The sequence below is a fragment of the Gobius niger genome (assembly GCF_951799975.1).
Source record: "Gobius niger genome assembly, chromosome: 15".
Taxonomy (NCBI): Eukaryota; Metazoa; Chordata; class Actinopteri; order Gobiiformes; family Gobiidae; genus Gobius; species Gobius niger.
In genome coordinates, this window is record NC_136866.1 from 11,480,260 (window position 1) to 11,502,339 (window position 22,080).

Below are 22,080 nucleotides of genomic sequence, written 5' to 3' on the forward strand. Positions count from 1 at the left end.
GGTCACTCATACTTGTGGAAGTTTTTATCAGTCTCTTCCAGATGGAGAAGGATTTCCTCGGCACATTCAGTTGAAGGCGCGCTGGAAATCCTGTCATTGATGCATTGGAGAAGTTGCCTGAGAAGGGACTGGAGCTCCAGTTCATCTTCAGGGGTAAACTGAGACATCTCTACAAGCCTGTAAACACATAAGAAATAAGGCATTCTTAAAATACACTTCTGAAATGACACTTCTGATTCTAAGCAGCATTATTATTATGATGGATTACAGATGAATGCTTTTTTTTTGCCTCCAGCTTTGTTTTCTAATGCCTCTGGGAATAGAGTTTAGGAAAATTCACTACTACCATGGAGATCTGCCATGTTTGAGGGTGCTAGCAAACATTTTCCATAGGCCAACATTAGACATTAAAAAGTGAAAAGAGAAATAAGCCGTGAAACAACTCTGATAGCTGCTGAGTGACTACTGGTAAATACATCTAACACACAGTAGTGTCCAAGTGTTTTGATGTGAACAATGACTCCAGTATTTTACCAAAACTACAAAATCAAATCAAAATCTCCATTAGTTTATTATTGCTGCCAATCTCATGATGCTTAGTGATATGACATCACAATCCTCAACACCTATTCAGTAAGTCAAAACTTTAATAGTCTGTGTTACATACATTCTTCAAATTCCCCAAAGCATTGTTGACAGTAATATAAATAACAATTTAAAAGACAGTAAATGACATGCAAATATATCAGTTTTATATATGAAGACCCTTTAAACTGCGTTCACGCTACACTCTGTGCTGGTAAACTACTGTAGCCACAACTGCTCTAAGGCAGACTAGACTGAAGTAAGCAAAGCTGTTAATTTGCGCCATTGGCTGCTCCGAATATCACCAACCATTCACTCGCACACACACCACATTCACACATAAGAAAGGTGAAGTGTCTTGCTCAAGGACACAGCGTCAGTATGCACCGATAGGAGGCAGGCATCACACCGCAAAATCATCCGTTACACAAGATAACCTTCCACGTGTTACATTGTTTATGATGATTCATCGACATGAGCACCTGTTGTTCCCACAACATTACAGCCAGTCGTAGCCACACAGGAGCCTCGCGACGCTAAACGCTAACTTGCTGCAGATACGCAGGAAACCTCGAGCAACAAACGTAGCTGCACAAAAACACTGCACTGTTCTTTTATTCTTCACTTGGTTGTGGTCTTTGAAGAGCCTGCACGCAATAGTTTAAAGTAAATATCATTTTGACAGACCTCCACATCCACTCATACACTCGACAGCAGCATCACTATGGAAACGTGAACCGCGGGGGATTCTGGGTCCTAGCGCAGCCTTCACTGACAGTCGGAAATGACTCACTTATCGTCAAAATAGACAAATAGCACTCTCAACTTCAGCTAGAAATGAGAACTACAGTTCGAAATCCAAAGTAATGAAGTTATTTTACCATTTCATTCCCTGAATGCGTTTTAGACATCATTCAACGCGCACATTTACAATTTAAAATTTCCCGTATTTTTGTCAATGTGTGCATCAATATGTTCAGCAAAAATACAAAACGTGCACAAAAAAAAGGAAATGAGAAAAATGAATCAAAATATACAATAAATTCAACCTCAAAACCAATTAATAAAGTTTCATTTCGTAAGAGTCGTTGGAATCGTATTTTTTCCTGTCGCTTGTGAATCCATCGGCTTGACAGTCGTGGTCACGTGACCCTCAATGTTTTGGTTCCTGTTCCTTGTTGCTCTCATGAATCCAAAGACCACCTTTTCTGCCTAAAATATACTGCGTACATGTTCAGTAATTAGTATACTGTTACATCAGTGGATTTACTTTAAACATTGCGGTTAATTTTTGCCCATTTTAAAGTCTGATATTTGAAAGCAGAGTTAAAGGAACTTGATTGCATTTAGCATGGCTGCAGTGGACAGCTTTCAGTTGTTGTACAGAGAAATCGCCCGAACTTGTAGTGTTTATTATGAAACCCTGGCTTTGGTGGGAGCCCTGTACACAGTCAGCAAGGCGGTCATTTTGCTTAAAGACTGCTGCTCGCTTGTCAGAGTCCACTTTCTGCCAAGGATCTTTCCCAGAAAGAAGCTTACCAGTAGATTTGGAGACTGGGCTGTTATTTATGGTAAGGATCTGTTTGCTTTATCTCAAATTAGACTTATTTATGCATTGTTGAATATTTACTATTAGTATAAAATAATTCTTAAGTAAGAATTGTATTTATTCATGATCTATCTTGTTCATTTTAGATGGAGCAGCACCTGTGGCCTTAGCTTATGCGAAGGCGCTGGCCAGTCAGGGGGTTAGCATAATCTTCATCACAGCAGAGCCCAACGCTGTTAGAGACATGGCTGCTTTCCTGCCTCAAGCCTATGCAGTTGAAACCGAGGTCGTCCTTGCTGACTTTTCCCTGGACCAGTCTGCTATTAAACCCATCCAAGAGGCCATTAGGGGCAAAGATATCGGTCTCCTGGTAAACTGTGTGGAGGAGGCACTGACTTTCCCTCAGAATCTGATCGGAGTGAATGAGGAGACCCTTTTGAACACGGTGAATAAGAATACAGCAGTTGTCACCTTAATGACACGTTTGGTGCTGCCAGAGATGCTGCAGCGGAGCAGGGGAGCTGTGGTCAATATATCATCTGGAGCTTGCTGTAGACCTCCTCCTGGAAGAGTGACGCTAACTGCATCGACGGTGAGAGTGGTTGTGATGTATTATTTAAATACAAATAATCAAGCACAATTAGAGTAATGTGGCTATTGTCTGTTCTGCTAGGGTTACATGGATCATTTCTCCAGAGCTCTGCATCATGAATACAGCAGCAGAGGAATATTTGTCCAGAGTCTTATACCTTTCCAGGTCTGTTCATTTATAAAGATTTTAAATAGCTGTAGACACAATTACAATGTAATAGTTGCATATTTTTGTTTTCAGATTGCCTCAGCCAGAAGAAACATCAGAGAGAGCTGGTTTGTTCCAGAGCCAGAGCTTTATGCTAAGCACGCCATCTCCACTCTAGGAGTCTCCAACCGGACGACTGGCTACTGGCCCCATACTCTGCAGGTTAAAACAAAATACATTCATATAGAGTTTAAATAAAAAGTGTGTAACTGGTTAACTAATTTGGTTCTCTTTGTTGTTCTGTTTCAGTACGGTCTCATCAGATGTATCCCTGAGTGGTTGTGGATTCATTCATCGCGACTGTTGATGCTAAAATCCAGAAAAATGTAGAAGTATGTAGAAGTATTCCAGTTAAATAAGACAGCCTGCTTAACTTCCTTTTTTTTTTCTTCTCAGGATTAAAGTATTCATTGATGGTAAATTACATAGTGGAAAAAAATGTCACTTTTGATTTGCTATATGTGATAAAGCACTCTATTGTAAATAATGTTTTTAAATAAATTATAGTTGTGTGTACTTTTTACCCAAGTGGTACATTGATCAATACTTTTCTTTCGTCAGCCTTTTAACAGACCTTTTTTCTTTTCCAACAATACTACACATACTGGCAGTCCTGTTTATCTGTTTATCTTTGTTGTGCAGCCCGTGATATCAAAGGTTGACTCGGAGTCGTGTTGAAGGCCACTCTGTCTCTGTTGCTCCCTTTAAAACGTAGAGCAGTGTAAATGATTGACGTCAATGACCAGACTCAGGGGTTATCCAGTGTGTGCCCCTCAGCTTTCCAGGTCAGAGGATGTTAGTAAACGCAGCAGAACGTGAGGGGCGGCGCCCTCTATAAGAACATATTGTTTTTATAGAGGGCATATAGCGGCTCTTTTAAATCCCTTGTCTGAATATGTTTGAGAAATGCCACCTAACAATACAAGTACACATAGACAAAATGCAACTGGAAAGGCATACAAAAGGTATGTTTTGACATTGTGTAGGTAGTTAGGCATGTATTTTTTGGCTAATAAATTAATATACAAATATATAATCCAAAGATGCATATTTTTACTATTGTGAGATGGTTACTGTAGTTCACAAGTTTTTTCTTTGAGAGAGGCAGATGTGGGTAGAGTAGCCAAAATATTAAGTAACGATAAAAATATTAATATCAATATTAAATTATTTATTTTACTCAACTAGAAGTGAAAAGTAGTGGCCCAAATATTTACTCAAGTAAGAGTCAAAAAGACCATTTTACTTGAGTACTGTGAGTACAGAGTAACTGTGTGAGCGTTAAAGTTTGATTCAAAATACATCTACACTGCGTTCCAAATTATTATGCAAATTGGATTTTTGTGTCAAAAAGGTAAAAAAAATAACAATAATAATGAAACTCATGGATGGTATCGTGTCTTGGGGCTCTATGAATCACTGACATTAATCTCAGAGACCTGGGATAATTAGTTGTCAGGTTAAGCCCAGTTAAGGGAAAAACTACTGAAAAAGGGTGTTCCACTTTATTATGCAGATCATCATTTTCAAGCAATATGGGAAAGAAAAAGGGTCTGTCTGCTGATGAAAAGCGTGAAATAGTTGAATGCCTTGGTCTAGGTATGAAAACCTTCGATGGATGATTCAGAGCACACTCCGGTTTGTGCAGATAAAGGCACAATATGGACGGTTTCTGCCAGACAAACACATCAGATTAGGAGAACAGATGCTACAAAGCAGCATACAGGTATTTGAAGCTGCTGGTGCCTCTGGAGTCCCCCGAACATCAAGGTGTAGGACCCTCCAGAAGCTGCAGTTGTGCAAAAACCTTCTATCCGGGCCTCCCCTAAACTGTTCATTGAATGCTGATGAACAGAAACGGCTGCAATGGCTCAGAAATACATGAGGACTCATTTTCAAACAGTCTTGTTCACTGATGAGCACCGTGTAACCCTGGATGGTCAAATCAGTGTGGAGTAGTGGATAGTTGGTGAATGGCCACAATGTCCCAACAAGGCTGTGACGTCAGTAAAGAGGTGGCGGAGTCATGTTTTGGGCCAGAATCATGGGGAGAGAGCTGGTCGGTCCCTTTAGGCCCTTTTAGGCTCCCTGAAGGTGTGAAAATGACCTCTGAAAAATATGTGGAGTTTCTGACTGACCACTGTCTTCTATGCTACAAAATGAAGAGCCGTGCTTTCCCGAACAAAATCCTCTTCATCATGACAACGCACCATGTCCTGCTTTAAAGAAAACCTCTGCATCACTGGCTGCTATGGGCATAAAAGGAGAGAAACTCATGATGTGGACCCCCTCCTCCCCTGACTTCAACCCTATTGAGAACCTTTGGTGCCTCAACAAAAAACACTTCTATGAGGGTGGGAGGCAGTTTTCATCCAAACAGCAGCTCTGGGAGGTTATTCTAACATCCTGCAAAGCAATCCAAGCAGAAACTGTCCAAAAACTCACAATTTTAATGGATTTAAGAATTTTGAAGCTGCTATCACACAAGGGCTCCTTTGGTAAAATATAACTTGACCTGTTAATATTTTTTTGATTGAAATAGCTTTTGATTTCAGTAAATATGACCTCCTAATGCTACAAATACAACAAATGACCATTTTCGGTTAATTACGAGCTTTAAAATGTATTGAAAGGATGAGTTGCATAATAATTTGGAACAGTGGATTTTGAGGTTTTTACTATATTTATTTTTGAAAAAAATACTGTTATCACTGTTATTCCACCACATTTAAATGATCCTCTACCAGGTAAAGACTTGAAAATTATGCTGACTCTCATTTGAGTTGACAATTTAGAAAATCAGAGAAAAATGTCATTTGCATAATAATTTGGAACGCAGTGTATTTTACACGTCACTTAAAGACAAAGGCATAACATACTATTTGTTTTACTCAAAAGTACAGATACCTCCTTTTTATATTACTGAAGTAGGAGTAAAAAGTACCGTATGAAAAAACTACTTGCAGTTACTTTGTTGCTTAAAGGGACACTGCGTAACATTTTGGACTATGGTGTTGACATCAATACAAAACATGTTCCTAATGACCAGCTCTACACAGAAAAGTCTATTACTGCAGTGGGTAGTCACAGGATGGATTTGTGTTAATATTTATTATATGCTCTCAATTATGTGCATCTTTTACTTTGAAAGGTTCTACTTCCTGTTTGTTCGCACTTGATGTTGTTGTATCACTGCGCCTGTTAATAAAAGGAGTTCTAGTCATGCCACAAGACTGACGTCCCACGTAGTTCTTTTCTCCGTGATAAGAGACACATATTCCGGTTTGCTCATGGGGATTCATGCAAGGCTACTGCGTATTACTCTGACAACAGGTTATGGGCCCAGGAATACCCGGAGACAGAACTGAAGAAAATTTGAAGCCGCTGAGAAGAGCTACGAACTGCGAGCTCGGCGAAGAGTTAGCTTAGCAGTTAGCAGCTAGCAGCTAGCTAGAGTGCTACTACACGTGGGCTGCAGAAATGGAGCGGTCAAGTGGTGCAAGCAGATGGTCTCGCCTGGTTTTCAACGGAGATGAGAAAGGGTACGAACTGTGGGAGACTAAATTTTTGGCGCACTTACGTTTGCAAGGGCTCAAGGACACTATATTATACGAGCCAGAAGAAGGTGATTTAACCGACGATGAGAAAAATGAAGAGGCATACGCCGAATTGATACAGTTTTTGGACGACAAAAGTTTAAGTTTGGTTATGAGAGAAGCACCCGACAATGGAAGAAAAGCTTTGGAGATACTGCGGAAATATTATGCAGGTACAGGAAAGCCACGCATAATTAACCTTTACACTGAACTTACCAATCTACAAAAGGGAAGCAAAGAAAGTGTTACGGACTATGTGATACGAATAGAGGCTATAATAACAGCGCTAAGAAACGCGGAGGAAAGGATGAGTGACGATTTGCTCATTGCCATGGTCTTGAAAGGACTACCGGAGTCGTTCAAACCATTTGCAGTCCATGTGACCCAAAGTGATGACAAAATCACGTTTGCAGACTTTAAAACAAAGTTACGCTCATTTGAAGACACGGAGAAACTGTGCACTCAGACCACAGAGGACAATGTGATGAAGATTAAAGGTAAAGCCTATCAAGCTTCCACAAGAGTGCAAGAACGAGAGAGAAGCATGGCGGACATAGTGTGCTTTAAGTGCGGCGTTAAAGGGCACAAGGCCAGGACATGTCAGAAAAAGCAGTGGTGTAATTTTTGCAAAAGTGCCACACACAGAGATGCAAACTGCCGACGCAGATCACGACAGGACAACGTAAGACAAGTTGCAGAAGAGGAAAGCAACAACAAGTCCTATGCTTTCCTGACCCAGGACAAAGACGGAGACATCCAGCCTGGACGCGGAGTGAAGAAGAAAGGCCTGATGGTGGACGCCGGGGCTACTTCTCACATCGTCACGGATGAATCCATGTTCAGGAGCTTCGATGAGACCTTCAGAGCGGAGACACACTGCGTGGAGCTAGCTGATGGTACCAAGTGCCAAGGTGTGGCCAAGCGACGGGGAGATGCAGAGGTGACCCTGATCGACAGCAAGGGCCATCATCATGCAGCAACACTGAGGAGTGCATTGTTAGTCCCATCCTACCCACAGGACATCTTTTCTGTGAAGGCAGCCACAGCCAGTGGAGCAACTGTAATCTTCAAGGAAGGGCAGGACATCCTCAAAATGACTGATGGTACTGTGTTCCCTATTGATGTGCATAACAAACTTTACTACCTCTCTACAGCAAATGATGAAGGTAATGACAAATGTAATGGGTGTTTTGACTTACAAACATGGCACGAAATACTCGGCCATTGTAATCACGAAGATGTGCAAAAGTTGCCAAAGGTGGTTGAAGGTATGACAATCAAGGGTAAAATCGAGAAACCTGTGCCACCATGTGATGTGTGTATTCAGGGAAAGTTTGTGCAGTCTAGAAACAGAGAGCCTGATGCACGTGCCAAAGAGGTGTTAAGTTTGGTACATACAGATCTCGCAGGGCCAATAGATCCCATTTCCAAAGATGGTCATAGATTTGCAGTGTCATTCACTGATGATTTTTCCAGTGCAGTTTTTGTATATTTTCTTAAAAGCAAGAGTGATACAGTGTGTGCCACAGAGAAATTTCTTGCAGACACTGCCCCCTATGGGAAGATCAAGTGTATCAGATCTGACAACGGTACTGAGTTTATGTCAAAAGAATATCAGTCACTTCTGAACAAAAACAACATTAGACACGAGACATCAGCACCGTACTCACCGCATCAGAACGGTACTGCGGAGAGAAACTGGAGAACGTTGTTTGACATGGCCAGATGCATGTTAATCGAAAGCAACCAACCCAAAACATTGTGGACTTACGCTGTACAGACAGCAGCAGTAGTCAGAAACAGGTGCTTTAATAATCGCACAAAGCAAACGCCTTACTTTATGTTGACGGGAAAGAAACCAGATGTTTCAAAAATGAGAAAATTTGGGTCTGTATGCTATGCTTACAAGCATGACAAAAAGAAGCTAGATTCAAGAAGCGAGAAGGGAGTGTTCATCGGATATGACAAAAACAGCCCCGCTTACTTAGTCTATTATCCAGAGAGTGAAAAAGTACAAAAACACAGATTACTGAAGTTTACATCCAAGAAAACTACTGAGCAGCAAACCCAGACTGTGCCACGCTCAGACGATGATGATTATGACACAAACAGAACTAATACTAGACCTACTCTAGAAGTAGATGTGACCTCAGAGAGTATACAGATTGAGCCAGAAGTCAATAGCCCTGTATCAAACAGTGAGGCACAGACAAGTGAAACTAATAATGAGAGATATCCAACCAGAGTCAGAAAGAAGCCAAATTATCTGAGTGAGTATGTAATTGATGAAACTGATGAAAATGATGACCAAGCGCTCACTAACGTTGACTATTGTTATAGACTGGCGTGTGGAATACCACAGACTTTTAAAGAAGCTGTGACTTCACCTGACTCAAACAGCTGGACAAAAGCTATGGACGATGAAATACAATCCTTAAAAGAGAACAACACATATACCTTGACAAACTTACCCCAAGGCAAGAGTATAGTGGGGGGTAGATGGGTGTACGCCATTAAAAAGAATGAAGATGGTACAGACAAGTACAAAGCACGTTATGTTGCGAAGGGCTATAGTCAAAAGTATGGAGTAGATTATGAAGAAACTTTCTCTCCAACAGCAAATATGACTAGTGTGAGAGTGTTAATGCAGAAAGCAGCTCAAGAGAACTTGCTCTTGCACCAAATGGACGTTAAAACAGCCTATCTTCATGCACCCATAGATTGTGAGCTCTATGTAGAACAGCCAGAAGGGTATGAGATAATGTCACATTCAAAGGAGAAGTTGGTGTTTAGACTTGAAAAGTCACTTTATGGTCTCAAACAGGCAGGTCGTAATTGGAATCAGATGTTACATTCATGTTTGATTGATAACCATTTCATTCAAAATGGAGCAGACCATTGTGTTTATGCAAGAGAAACCCCAAATGACAAAGTCATAATAATAATATGGGTTGATGACTTAATCCTAGCTGCAAGTGATGAGAAAGCACTGAAGACAGTAAAAGAGATGCTTACAGCCAAGTTTAAAATGAAAGATTTGGGAAAACTCAAGTATTTTCTGGGTATTGATTTTGAACAGACAAATGAATGTGTAAAAATGTCTCAAAGAAAATATGTGGAAAAGTTGTTGGTGAGGTTTAATATGCAGGATTGCAAACCCCGAACAACACCATGTGAACAAAAACTAAACTATTCTGTTGATGCAAATGTACTTAGTGATGTTAAAAAGTACAGAGAAGCAGTAGGAAGCCTGATTTACCTTTCTACATGTACACGGCCCGATTTGAGCTTTGTTGTGAGCAGGCTATCCCAATATTTTACAAATCCTACAGAGGAGCATTGGGCTACTGCCAAACAAGTACTGAGATACTTGAAAGGGACTATGGACAAAGAACTATGTTACCGAAAGTCTGATACTGACAAAATGGCGATACAAGCCTACAGCGATGCCGATTGGGCGGCAGATGCCACTGATAGACGAAGCACAACTGGTTATTGTGTATGTCTAAATGAAAATGGGCCTGTCGTATCATGGAAGACTAAAAAGCAGCCAACTGTAGCATTGTCAACTTGCGAGGCAGAATACATGGCATTAGCTGCAACAATCCAGGAATGTTTATATTTGACACAGCTACTACGAGGTATTGACTCAGGTGACTATGCACTACCTAAAGTTTGGGAGGACAATCAGGGTGCCATAGCATTGGCAAAGAACCCAGTAAGCAGGCAAAGGTGCAAGCATGTTGATATAAAGTACCATTTTATAAGGTCAACTGTAAATGATGGAAAAGTGGTGTTGCAATATTGTCCAACCGAGAAAATGTTGGCAGATGTTATGACAAAGCCAACATCACAGGGTAAATTGTTCAAATTTTCAAGATTAATGTTTGGATGTTAGAAGCAGTGTATACCCTAAAATTGAAAGTGTTTATTTGTTTAATTTGTGCATTGAAGCCATAAATGTGAGAGCAAGTGGGAGTGTTAATATTTATTATATGCTCTCAATTATGTGCATCTTTTACTTTGAAAGGTTCTACTTCCTGTTTGTTCGCACTTGATGTTGTTGTATCACTGCGCCTGTTAATAAAAGGAGTTCTAGTCATGCCACAAGACTGACGTCCCACGTAGTTCTTTTCTCCGTGATAAGAGACACATATTCCGGTTTGCTCATGGGGATTCATGCAAGGCTACTGCGTATTACTCTGACAACAATTTGGATGAGGACCTAACCTGCTCAAATCTTATATTCTGCTGACTTTAGTTGACATCACCATGGAGACAAGCTGGAGACGTACCCACTCCCAGTAAAGTTACAGTCATGTCTGAGCCGCTCACAGCAAAAGCTCATGTTTGTTTGTACATTTATGAGGTATTTTTCAATGATGAAAATATCTGTCATGAAATAAATGCTTGTATTTCTATTTTATTTATTGGGTAAAATTCTACGCAGTGTGGCTTTAAGTACATGTAAATGTAACTGAGAACTACCCACCTCTGGAGAGAGGGTTGTGTCAGGAAAGGTCAAATCAGTATCTGGATTACCCTACATTTGAGACAGGGGGATTAATGTTAATTAAAACTTGCTTCTTGGGCAAATTTTGTGAAGATTCATTCAAATTACATTATGTTAAAAAGCAAAAGTTATATGGAAATAAAATCACTCCAATATTTTTTTGAAATATCACAAATTTGTGTTCAAATGTGTTCACAAGCGCACAAATCACTATCTTTAGTTTTTCTCCCAGAGCCAGTCAGAAGTAGAGACTTGTGTTTCTATTGGAACCGTGTCCTTCATCAGATGTGACGTAAAGAAACAATGAACGCTTGGGAGTTGCTTCTTCAGTTTGTGTGTGCATCCTCCAAAAACACCCATATCGTCTCACAACCAGGTGCACTCACTGGTAAGTCGCTTTGCCAAATGCATTTCATTTCCTTTTTTACCATTAGTCTTTCTATAGCAATGTGCAAGTTTAGAAAAATGTTTTATGACTTTATGTAGTTTTAAATGTTGCTGTTATTCATGTAATATCCAAGTTTTTAAACCTATGTGCATTTTTTTTTAACTTACACTTTTATAGAGTTTTTAATGAAAAGTCGATCACAAAATAGGTTGGTTTAAATCAAGGTTAAGGTCTGGTTTTGCAGCAGATAACTACATGTTTTGGAGACTGGAAATCAGCAGCTGTACCTCTATCAGCAAAGACACGATTCAGCAAAAGTGACCCATGTTGGCCTTGTCTGCCCTGTAGGAGTGAATATCTGCAAGTACTTCTCCACAGAAGACATATTGACTGGATATACTGTATCTAACTAATATACTGTACAAAGATATAAGATTGTATTATGAATATAAGGACAGTGTCTTGTGAATGAGATGTTAGAAGAAATTGTATTTGTGAATGTTTATCGTTTTAGTATTTATTTTGACGCAACACAAAAAATAATACAATAATAAAGTAAATTTGTAATAGCAGTGAAGCGAGCGGATCATAAAATAACACTTTCGAATGCTTTTGTTTACAGCACAACCACTGGCACAGAATGGGTGACTGGCATCTGTTGGGTCGTCTATTAGACAAAGTGCAGACTCACTCCACGGTCATTGGCAAAGTCTGGCTCACTGTGCTGTTTGTGTTTCGCATCCTCGTTCTCAACACTGCCGCAGACAGGGTAAAGTAGGATCAGTGTCTTCATATCAAACTTCATTTCACTTTATCAAACCATCCCTCTGTCATTTATATCACGTTCTGGTCCAGGTTTGGGGGGATGAGCAGTCAGACTTCGTATGCAACACGCAGCAGCCCGGTTGTGAGAATGTGTGCTACGACATGGCCTTCCCCATATCTCACGTCCGATTCTGGGTGCTACAAATCATTGCAGTGGCCACTCCTAAACTGCTTTACCTCGGCTATGTTCTTCACGTGATTCACGCCGAGAAAAAGGTACCTTTCATTAGAGCTATCTTATCTTTCGGTGATGCGACAAGAATCAATACTTTCAGTTCTGTAATCGTGTATTCCAACCAGATGCTTACAATCTGAAAAAACATCTTTCTTTGCTCTTAATTTTATAGTTTTAAGACTCAGGGATTAAGACTCATAGGCTTCAGGCCCATCAACACATAAGACTTAGAGAACACTGTCTTAAATAAGTGGTCACATTTATATAGCACCTTTGTACCTGCTTTAGGCACACAAAGTGCTTTACATCAAGGAACCAGTCACCCATTCACACACCAGTGTACGCAGACACTGGAGGCAAGGTGGGTGAAGTGTTGATTCGAACGGCAGATCCTCCGATCACAAGACGACCCGCTCTACTCTCTGCACCACAATCGCAATAAACTTCTCAACTTATGGTGTTCACTTGGGGAGAAAAAATACACGACTAATTCATATATTTATGTGAACCTACTTGAACAACTCAGTTGAAACTGAAATCAAAAGTGGGCAAACTAAGGCCCGAGGGACAAATGCAGCCCGGCCAGCCCTTCATTTCGGCTCGCAAAACCTGACCTATTCTCAGATTCAGATTTATTTTATTCAGACATTTAAACATTTAACAGATAAAGACATTAAATAAAGATAAAGTCTGAAATGGAGTAGGCAGAAGCTAAAGCTTCTTACGCCTATCCCAGTGTGACCGATTCTCAAATGGATATGTTGAAAACAGTGAACAGCACTAATGTTTTTACTGACATAAAGAAGGATGATGCATTGCTGCTGCTATTTTCTTGCTTTTTTGTGTTTAGACTATTATCGTCCACAGGGGCAACAGTGGCACAAGTAGTAGAGCAGGTCGTCTTGTGATCGAAGGGTCGGCTGTTCGAATTCCACAGGCGCAGACTGTCATTGTGTCCTTGGGCAAGACACTTCCCCCGTCTTGCCTCCAGTGTCTGCGCACACTGGTGTATGAGTGACTGGGTGACTGGTTCCTTGCAGGTAGCAGGTAGAAAGGTGCTATATAAATGTGATCATTTACCATTTACAGGCTAAACTGCAACTGATAGAGCCCTCCTGGGAAGTTCAAAACCCCAATGTGGCCCTTGTGTTAAAATGTTTGCCCATACCTGGTGTAAATTGACTTTAACCTGTGAGGTTAAGTAATAGATAATGTTCAGACTTCTATAGGTTTTCACTCATACAAAAAATTATCAGCAAATAGTTGACTTGAGACAACTGGTGGTGGTTGTTCATTGTGGGTAACTTGGGATAGATGACTTTTTGACCCAGACAACTACATTTTTTTGTATTTTTGTCCTAATTGGTGCCATTTCCCTGCATACTTAAGGAGATGATGAAAAAGCAGACAGAGTTTGACGACCAGGACTACAAAAAACCCAAATACACCAAAAGCAGCGGGAAAATCAGCATCCGCGGGCGACTCCTGCGCAGCTACGTCTTCCATCTCGTGGCCAAGATCCTGCTCGAGGCCTTTTTCATCTGGGGCCAGTACTACCTCTACGGCCTCACCCTGGCCCCCCGCTACGTCTGCTCCCGATTCCCATGCCCGCACCAAGTGGACTGCTTCCTGTCCAGGCCCACCGAGAAATCGGTCATCATTTGGTTCATGCTGGTGGCGGCGCTGATATCCCTCGCACTGTGTCTGATCGAGCTGTTGTACATGTTCGTGAAAGCGGTTAAAGAGTGCCTGACCCGGAAGCAGGACTACACCGTGACCCCCGTGACCCCGCCGCTGAAGGCCTACAAGAGCCACGACGAGATGATCCAAAACTGTGTCAACCTGGAGCTAGAGATGCAGCAGGGCAGGAAGGCGACCTCAGGGGGAGCTGTGAATGAAGCGGCGAAAAATGCAGAGAAAAACAAAATAGGGCAAGTTTTTATCTGAAGAAGTTGGTGGTGTTGTTACATGGAATTCAATTTTTAAACATATTTTTTGCATTTAATTTCTACCTTTAGCCCTACTGTAGATAAGTTCTCATTTAGACCTGGTTTAGTGCTTTAGTAATAGTCCTGTTGATAGAATTCTCCTTTGCGTGGAGGGGAGGTGGGTTGTAGCCAGCTTCAGCAAACAGACTTTAGTCCCATGAAATAATATGTTACAAGGAATGCCAAAGCTTTGCCAGTAGTGATGTTTTGTTTTTGTTTTTCAATAAAGACAATTTTTACAGTATTCCCAATGCTTTATCAGTTTGTGTTTAACAGTGAAATAACCACATTATCCGTGTATTGTACTGTAGCTGTTATGTGGCCCCTTCCTCGTTTGTATTGATTCGTTATTGCTCATTTTAGACCACCCCAGACGAAACGTCAGGCAAATATTTTCTGAGGAGGTAAACGGAAAATTCAGGGTTTAAATATCCGCTATATCTGTCAATCATTACTCCCGCCGCTTTTGGCCGTGTCTTCTGCCAACGTGACATTGGGCCAGATGTGCATGCGTTGTGCAATGGTAGCAATTCTCACCAGTGCTGCTCAAAGGTCCACTGCAGTTAGCGATCCGTCCAGTCCAGGCGCGGAGGCAGTCCCTTTTCTCCAGGTCATCAGGTAAGAGACCAGCTTTTCTGCTCACCGCTATTAATGCAAGCACAGATTAATGTAAAAGTAGATATAAATATCTGAAGGTGTGTATAATGCAGTTTTTCTATAGTATACTGAAAGTCCTTAGATTACATTAGTAGCCATGTTTTTTATTCATTTGCTGAATGGGAGAAACTGTGGTGAAAATGTGAAGAAGTCATATTATTGCTTGAAATAACAATAAGAGAGAAAGTGAACTGTTTGATTGTTGACTGACTGCAATTATGTGAAAAAAAATGTACTTTTACACTTGTTCTGCATCTAGTTTCAGCTTTTGGGGCATGCATTTTATTTTTACATTTTATTGCAGCTGTGGCTACAAACATATCTTACCACACTGGGGGGAATTGATAAAAAACAAAATCTCTTGTGAAGCACTAGAGGTGAATTTTGCTGTACAAATGAGATTCTCTTCACATACAAAATAACAAATAACTCAAATGTGCGGTAGAGGAGCTCTGACCAAATCATGGTTAAAAGTTACTTTCTGACAAAAATGCTGATCATATCTTAAAGAACTTGACTTCCCATTCCATCGAGATATTGATTAAGGTGCAGTCAGTAAGGTGTGGTGCCTTATGTAAGTTCCTACTTCCCTAATGATAGGACAATACAAGTCACAAGAGGTCATAGATTTAAGATACGTAGTTGCTTGTAATATTTTGTAGTTAATACTGGTTTTAATTCTGCTATCATCTTTAGGCATCCCTGGCTCTGTCCTCAACCAATTAAAAGTGTGGTATATTTTGCTGAATGCCCTAAAAGATGACAGAACATGCTATGAAGCTAACAAAGCAATTACATGACTTTTAAAACTTAATAGCATGTTGTGTGTTTGTATTTCTTTTTTTTGTTACACCAGTGAAGTGACTGAACAGCAGCAGCAGAGATGGGAGACTGGGGCTTTTTGTCGACTTTGCTGGATAAGGTCCAGGCTCACTCCACGGTCATCGGGAAGATCTGGATGAGCGTCCTGTTCCTGTTTCGCATCATGGTCCTGGGAGCCGGGGCGGAGAGCGTCTGGGGCGACGAACAATCGGGTTTCATCTGCAACACCAAACAGCCCGGTTGCGAGAACGTCTGCTACGACTGGACCTTCCCCATCTCGCACATCCGCTTCTGGGTCCTCCAAATCATCTTCGTGTCCACGCCGACGCTGGTCTACCTGGGCCACGCCATGCACGTGATCCACAAGGAGAACAAGCTCAGGGAGATGATCTCGAGCCCCGGCGGCTCCCGTTTGCTCAAAGTCCCCAAGTACACAAATGAGAAAGGGAAGGTTACGATCAAGGGCAATCTGCTGGGAAGCTACATCACTCAGCTTGTGGTTAAGATCATAATTGAGGCCGGTTTTATTGTGGGACAGTACTACCTGTATGGGTTCGTCATGGTGCCGATGTTCCCCTGCTCCAGAAAGCCTTGCCCATTCACCGTGGAGTGCTACATGTCCCGCCCGACCGAGAAAACCATCTTCATCATCTTCATGCTGGCAGTGGCCTGTGTCTCACTGCTGCTGAATTTCATTGAGATGTTCTACCTGCTCTGCACCAGGATCAGGTGTGGGTCCAGGGCTCGGGTCCACAAGATCACCTCCCCAGAGAACCCAGCCAGCCTGGGCCCCACCGGTCCAAGATGGCCGACCACGGAAGAAGCGCTCAAGCAGAACAAGCTCAACCTGGATATGGAGAGCAACCAGAGCATCGGGGGAAGCCTGGATGGGGCGAAGGAAGAGAAACGCCTCTTAAGCGGACACTGATTTGTCATTATTTCATGTCTTTTTTAGTAGGACTGCAAAGAATTATATGAATAACAATTTACACTGACGCTACAATGCAATAAGAAGCAACCACAGTGTATGCTTCAATAGCCTATTCACTGAATTGATGCGATAATGTAGTGTTTTTAAATTATTGTCGGTCTTCCTGGTGTCCCTGTAAAGTGCTTTACAAATAAGCTTTGATTGGCTTTGAATTGCTGATTTCACTAATGAGAAACTTTTCTGTTAAGACTTTTTTTCTTTTTCTATTGCTGTTTTTCACGAATGATCTTTCTTGATATACTGTGCGGTCTTTTTTATGACATGGTGTGATGATACGCTCGAGCTGGTGGTTGGATTATTTGGAAGAAACTAATTTTGGAAAAGTGTGCAATATGTTTTTTGTATAAATGCACGAGTAAAGGCATATTTGTCCACTTCAATGTATCTTTTAAATTATTGCCATGTTGTTGAAAATATGCTGCAGCAAATTCATAATGCATTCCGAACATGTATATTTTTTGTATGTTTGTTGTATTGTTTTTAATAAATAAAATGGGTCGTTGACAGACATGTTTGCTGTGATGTTTTGAACTACTAGCCTGAAGGACTGCCCTCATTTACAACAGGCAAAAGTTAGTGAGGTTTTATATCATGGCTGTAAATGTTCCAACTCAGGTATCTTATTGTGCCTTATAACACTGCCGATAAACAAGAGAAAGTTTTTATTGTAGCATACAGTAGCAGTGGTTTATATAGTTCTTTTGTTTTTACTTTTAGTCAAGCAATAATGAGTACACAATCTTCCTGAGTGAAGTTTAGGTCAGTAGAGTGCATTATTAAAAAAAAGAAAATCATTGTAGTATTAGCTGTACTGGTAACCGTCTAGAGGCTCAATATTTAAAAAGCAGCTGTGTAGCACAATAGTATTACTAAGTTTTACAGATACTCATGATGGTAAAGTTTTAAATAATGCTAGTCTCACAGTATCAATTGTGTCTGGGCAGACAGAAGTTGAAGCAAAGGCGATATAATCAATAAACATATCAGACATGGGTAAAATATTAACACTGACGATCACTATTGTAAGAAAACATATTGCAAGAGTTTATTACACAGCCAATCATTAACCTGTACACTCCTGCTGCTTGTCAGTGCTTTGCCCAAAAAATGTCCTGAGATTTATCATTCCCAGATGTCATGACAACGTGACAGGGCGCACTCTGCTGAAGTTGCACAATAACATTAATTCTAAAGTTCAAGGTTTGATAGAGGCGACTGCTTTGGCAGAGTGGTCCCTCTGTGAGAAACAGCTGCCGCAAGTCTCTCTCTCCTGGCTGGCATTTAACTGAAGGGTAAGAAACATTTTTCTGCAGCTTAAATTAATGACAAAATATATAAGCAAATTTTATTCGCCTGTTTGTGGCTGTGATATAAAGAGAATTTGCCAATTGAATGATGTCTTATGATTCTAGTTTAATATGCTTTTCTGGTCATTTATTTTATAACTGTATAACCAGCCAAGTAACTGACATTTTTGTAAAAAATAAATTAAAATAAAACAAAAAAGAAATACAATTAGAAAATTTGCCATGATCAATTTAAAACAACATTTAGTCTCCTTCAACACACTGTAAATCAATTGTATATTACAATTGTGTGAATCTAGACCATGGATCTATTATATAGATCTAGACTGATTATGTCCCACATCTGTCACAAAGTTTGAAGTTAAGGTCTGTGCTGTGACCAGAGTAATGTAGCTACACCTCAGATGAGTTTCGACGATTCTCGACAACTTGTCTAAATACAATAAATGCAAAAAAATAAATAAAAATAAATAAATAAAAAGGAAATAAAATTAAAAAATACTTTTTTGTTTTTTAAAATTTGCTTGCTTTTTTTTTAAGTCGACAATTCCTGCTTTTACCATGAGGGCCTATCTATCCGAAACGTTTACAGCTCTTTGCAGCTCGTCCTTCAAAGCCATAGAGCGGGTGTCGTGATTGTCAAACCATGTTGTGTCCGCAGGCGCCATGGGAGAGTGGGGTTTCCTGTCGTCGCTGCTGGACAAGGTGCAGTCACACTCCACTGTAGTGGGCAAAGTGTGGCTCAGTGTGCTCTTCATCTTCAGGATCATGATCCTCGGAGCTGGGGCAGAGAAGGTCCGAATTTTATGCAATAAAAGTGCACTCATTTTATGAAAGTTAAAACTTGTGGCGATAACTTCAGTAACATAATGGCGCCCTCTGCTGGTCAAACATTCAATGCATACTACACTGAAAAAGTGAAAAGGATATGAACTGTCCCAAACTGGTATACTATTTGCAAAGAAAAGGCTACAGAATGAGCGTTAAATATATTTTTGGATTTTCACTAGCGTATCAAAAGAACACGGTCACTCATTCACAGTGCAGTGGACAACAATCAAGATAATTCTTAATAATTCATCTTGTTCTGTTGAATTACTTGTAGACCGTTGATTGAAGTTAATAGCATTTGTGTTTGATTCCACAGGTGTGGGGTGATGAACAGTCCAGCATGGTTTGCAACACGGCGCAGCCCGGTTGTAAGAATGTTTGCTATGACCAGGCCTTCCCCATCTCCCACATCCGCTTCTGGGTTATGCAAATCATCTGTGTGTCTACTCCTACTCTCATTTACCTGGGCCATGTCATGCATGTCATCCACAAAGAGAATAAACTGCGTGAATACATGCAGACCCACTCACGGGGGGAAATTGTCAAAGTGCCAAAGTACTCAGATGAAAAAGGTCATGTTGAAATCAAGGGAAACTTACTGGGCAACTACATGACCTCCATTCTTTTCCGAATTCTTTTTGAGGTGGGGTTTATAGTTGGGCAGTACTATCTCTATGGGTTTGTGATGCAGCCACAGGTGGTTTGCAAACGTGATCCGTGTCCGTTCACTGTCGAGTGCTTCATGTCACGACCAACAGAGAAGACCATATTTATCATCTTCATGTTAGTTGTGGCCTGCGTATCTCTGCTGCTCAATGTGATGGAGATCTTCTACCTGGCCTGTGCACGCTCCAAAAGACGCTCCAGAACTGTGGCTGCATCCGCAATTGCCCTTCACCCACGCTTCAACGGCAACAGTCTGATGCAGAACGAGAAACTGAGCCTCACCGATGTCAGCCACAGCAAGTCCTAAACTGGAGAGTCGTCAGGGGGACCCTATTTCTCCATATGTATTTTTCAAATATGTACACCCCAACTTTTCCCAGGTCATGTCAGTGTTTTTATGATAATTACGTCTGGACTGAAACGCATATGAACATTTTACTGTAATGACTGTATAAGAAAAATAGCTTACCATTGAGAATTTTTATTGTTAAATCAAGTGAAATAATGAGTGCTCTCAGAGAGGCAGCACATTACGGCTAAGGCACTTTTGAGTTAACTTTGATGTTTTGTTTTCTTGTGTTTACAAATTTTAATTGTATTAATGGTTATTATATCAACTTTTTTCTACTTTGTGTACTTTGCATTTTATAAGATATGAAATTGTACTCTTTGTACAACTTGTAATTTATCTTCAAATTTATTTCAGATTTCATTTTTGAATAGGAGAAAGAAGAATAGAATATATTCATTTGTTCATGTGTGAAAGTGTAAAAATGTCTTGCTGGAAACATCTGTTGAACTGACAATGCAACTCGCAAATGGTTTATAAATAAAGAAGTGAAAATCCAGTGGGAAACAGATTATGCACAAAATTACTTTTGTGGCCTCCAGTTTCACTTATGCACTTAATTCTTCTCTCTCTCGACATTCAGTTTCAGTTATGAGCAGGGGTGCAGTGGACTTTTTGAGGTGGTGGAACTCTAGAAGAGTATTCTACATTAGGTGATAGCCTTAGCTTAGGCGCAACAATATTCAAATTAAAATGTTCCTCTTAAAGGAACTACACCTGACTTTATTTCTAGAAATGGAACATGTTTTGTTTTTTTCTTTAGTGTATGCAAATTTAAACATTTGTGGGGAAAACAATGTGCATCTAAAAATAAAACATTTTTATCAATTGCATGAGCTTTCAGGCTATTTTTCTAGCATTTTTGCGAAAGTGACCCTAAAAAGTGACCCTGCAAGTTGTGCAATGTGTAAAAGTGTCCCTGTGGCATATTTGGATTCTACAAATATAATGGGAAAGCTAGGAATGAGTTTGGACCACAATTAACCATTTAAAAAAGCAGGTATAGTGCCTTTAAAGGAATAGTTCACCATTTGTCCATACTGAGATATGTTCTTACCTGATCTCAGACGAGTTGGTGCGTACCTGTCTGGTCATTGTGCGTGCCCTCAGTCACGCAAAAAGAGCAAAGATGTTGTTAGCATTTGGCCTCTCCCAATGTTTTCCTTTAGCTCCAAAAGGGGTGAAGTTGGAAGCTACCAAGCTCTTCCACAGGCACGCACAAGGATCAGGCAGGTACGTATCCACTCGTCTAAGCTCAGGTACGAACATATCTCAGAATGGAAAAACTGTGAACTATTCCTTCAAGAAAGAAGCCAAAGAGCTGCAGGAGGCTGTTCAGGATACAATCAGTATAATGTTTTTTATCATGTTTTCAGATCTGAGAAAGACGCAAACTATAAAACTTGTTTATTATCTCCAGCCTCTGAGCTGTGGGGGTTGACATGTGTAAACCTTGTGGCTCCTCCAGTGGCACATGTGGATGGACAAGGAGCTGCTGATGTGGAAAGTCTGCTCTGGTTGTTGGACAGTGCTGCTGCTCCACACCTGACTGCTCACCGGAGTCCCATCAGCCAACCAGGTGACCTCAGCAAAGGGCACAGACTGACGGGATACACACAGCAGAGTGACCCTGCCGGACTGCAGCTGTGTGTAGGACGGGGGGAACACGGTCGGGACAGGAGCAGGGAGGACAGAGCCTGGACACAACAGGGGGCACACAAGGGGTCACAGATGCACTGCTTCTGAGATTATTATTATTATTATTATTATTATTATTATTATTATTATTATTATTATTATTATTATTATTATTATTATTATTATTATTATTATTATTATTATTATTATTATTATTATTATTATTATTGTTTCTACACTGCTGAAAACACTACTGCAAATGATTATGGAATAATGTTAATGAATAATAATTTGATGATGAGATGCTGTACCAGTGATTGTTTTACATATACAGGTGAAACTCGGAAAATTACAATATCGTTCAGAAGTTCATTTATTGAGACCCGGCTGTCCTCCTCAGC

General features: G+C 40.5%; 5 protein-coding genes across 6 annotated transcripts in view; 4 read left to right on the forward strand and 1 right to left on the reverse strand.

Annotated features, from left to right (window-relative positions):
- Window positions 1-171, reverse strand: part of tbc1d32 (TBC1 domain family, member 32) — a 44,009-nt gene extending 43,838 nt beyond the window's left edge. For both annotated transcript variants that reach the window (XM_079572014.1, XM_079572013.1), the window contains exon 1: window positions 13-171. In XM_079572014.1, coding sequence (XP_079428140.1) covers window positions 13-167 — 155 coding nt within the window. In that variant the 5' untranslated portion in view covers window positions 168-171. The remainder of the gene's footprint in view (window positions 1-12) is intronic.
- Window positions 172-1,747: 1,576 nt separating this feature from the next.
- Window positions 1,748-3,312, forward strand: hsdl1 (hydroxysteroid dehydrogenase like 1). The gene is made up of 5 exons (XM_079572201.1): window positions 1,748-2,156; window positions 2,281-2,726; window positions 2,808-2,891; window positions 2,967-3,095; window positions 3,183-3,312. The coding sequence occupies exons 1-5, from the start codon at window positions 1,937-1,939 to the stop codon at window positions 3,261-3,263; spliced, it is 960 nt and encodes a 319-aa protein (XP_079428327.1). The 5' UTR covers window positions 1,748-1,936; the 3' UTR covers window positions 3,264-3,312.
- A 228-nt stretch (window positions 3,313-3,540) lies between these two features.
- On the forward strand, window positions 3,541-14,664 carry gja11 (gap junction protein, alpha 11). Its single transcript, XM_079571995.1, has 5 exons — window positions 3,541-3,718; window positions 11,275-11,430; window positions 12,053-12,199; window positions 12,286-12,471; window positions 13,820-14,664. The coding sequence occupies exons 3-5, from the start codon at window positions 12,071-12,073 to the stop codon at window positions 14,375-14,377; spliced, it is 873 nt and encodes a 290-aa protein (XP_079428121.1). The 5' UTR covers window positions 3,541-3,718; window positions 11,275-11,430; window positions 12,053-12,070; the 3' UTR covers window positions 14,378-14,664.
- A 339-nt stretch (window positions 14,665-15,003) lies between these two features.
- Window positions 15,004-16,899, forward strand: gja13.1 (gap junction protein alpha 13.1). The gene is made up of 2 exons (XM_079571997.1): window positions 15,004-15,036; window positions 15,932-16,899. Exon 2 carries the CDS (start codon window positions 15,959-15,961, stop codon window positions 16,823-16,825), a length of 867 nt encoding a protein of 288 aa, XP_079428123.1. The 5' UTR covers window positions 15,004-15,036; window positions 15,932-15,958; the 3' UTR covers window positions 16,826-16,899.
- A 1,962-nt stretch (window positions 16,900-18,861) lies between these two features.
- LOC306974642 (gap junction Cx32.2 protein-like) lies at window positions 18,862-20,028 on the forward strand (the record flags this gene model as incomplete). Its single annotated transcript, XM_079571998.1, has 2 exons — window positions 18,862-18,990; window positions 19,343-20,028. 2 exons carry the CDS (start codon window positions 18,862-18,864, stop codon window positions 19,997-19,999), a joined length of 786 nt encoding a protein of 261 aa, XP_079428124.1. The 3' UTR covers window positions 20,000-20,028.
- Between the last annotated feature and the right edge of the window lie 2,052 nt (window positions 20,029-22,080).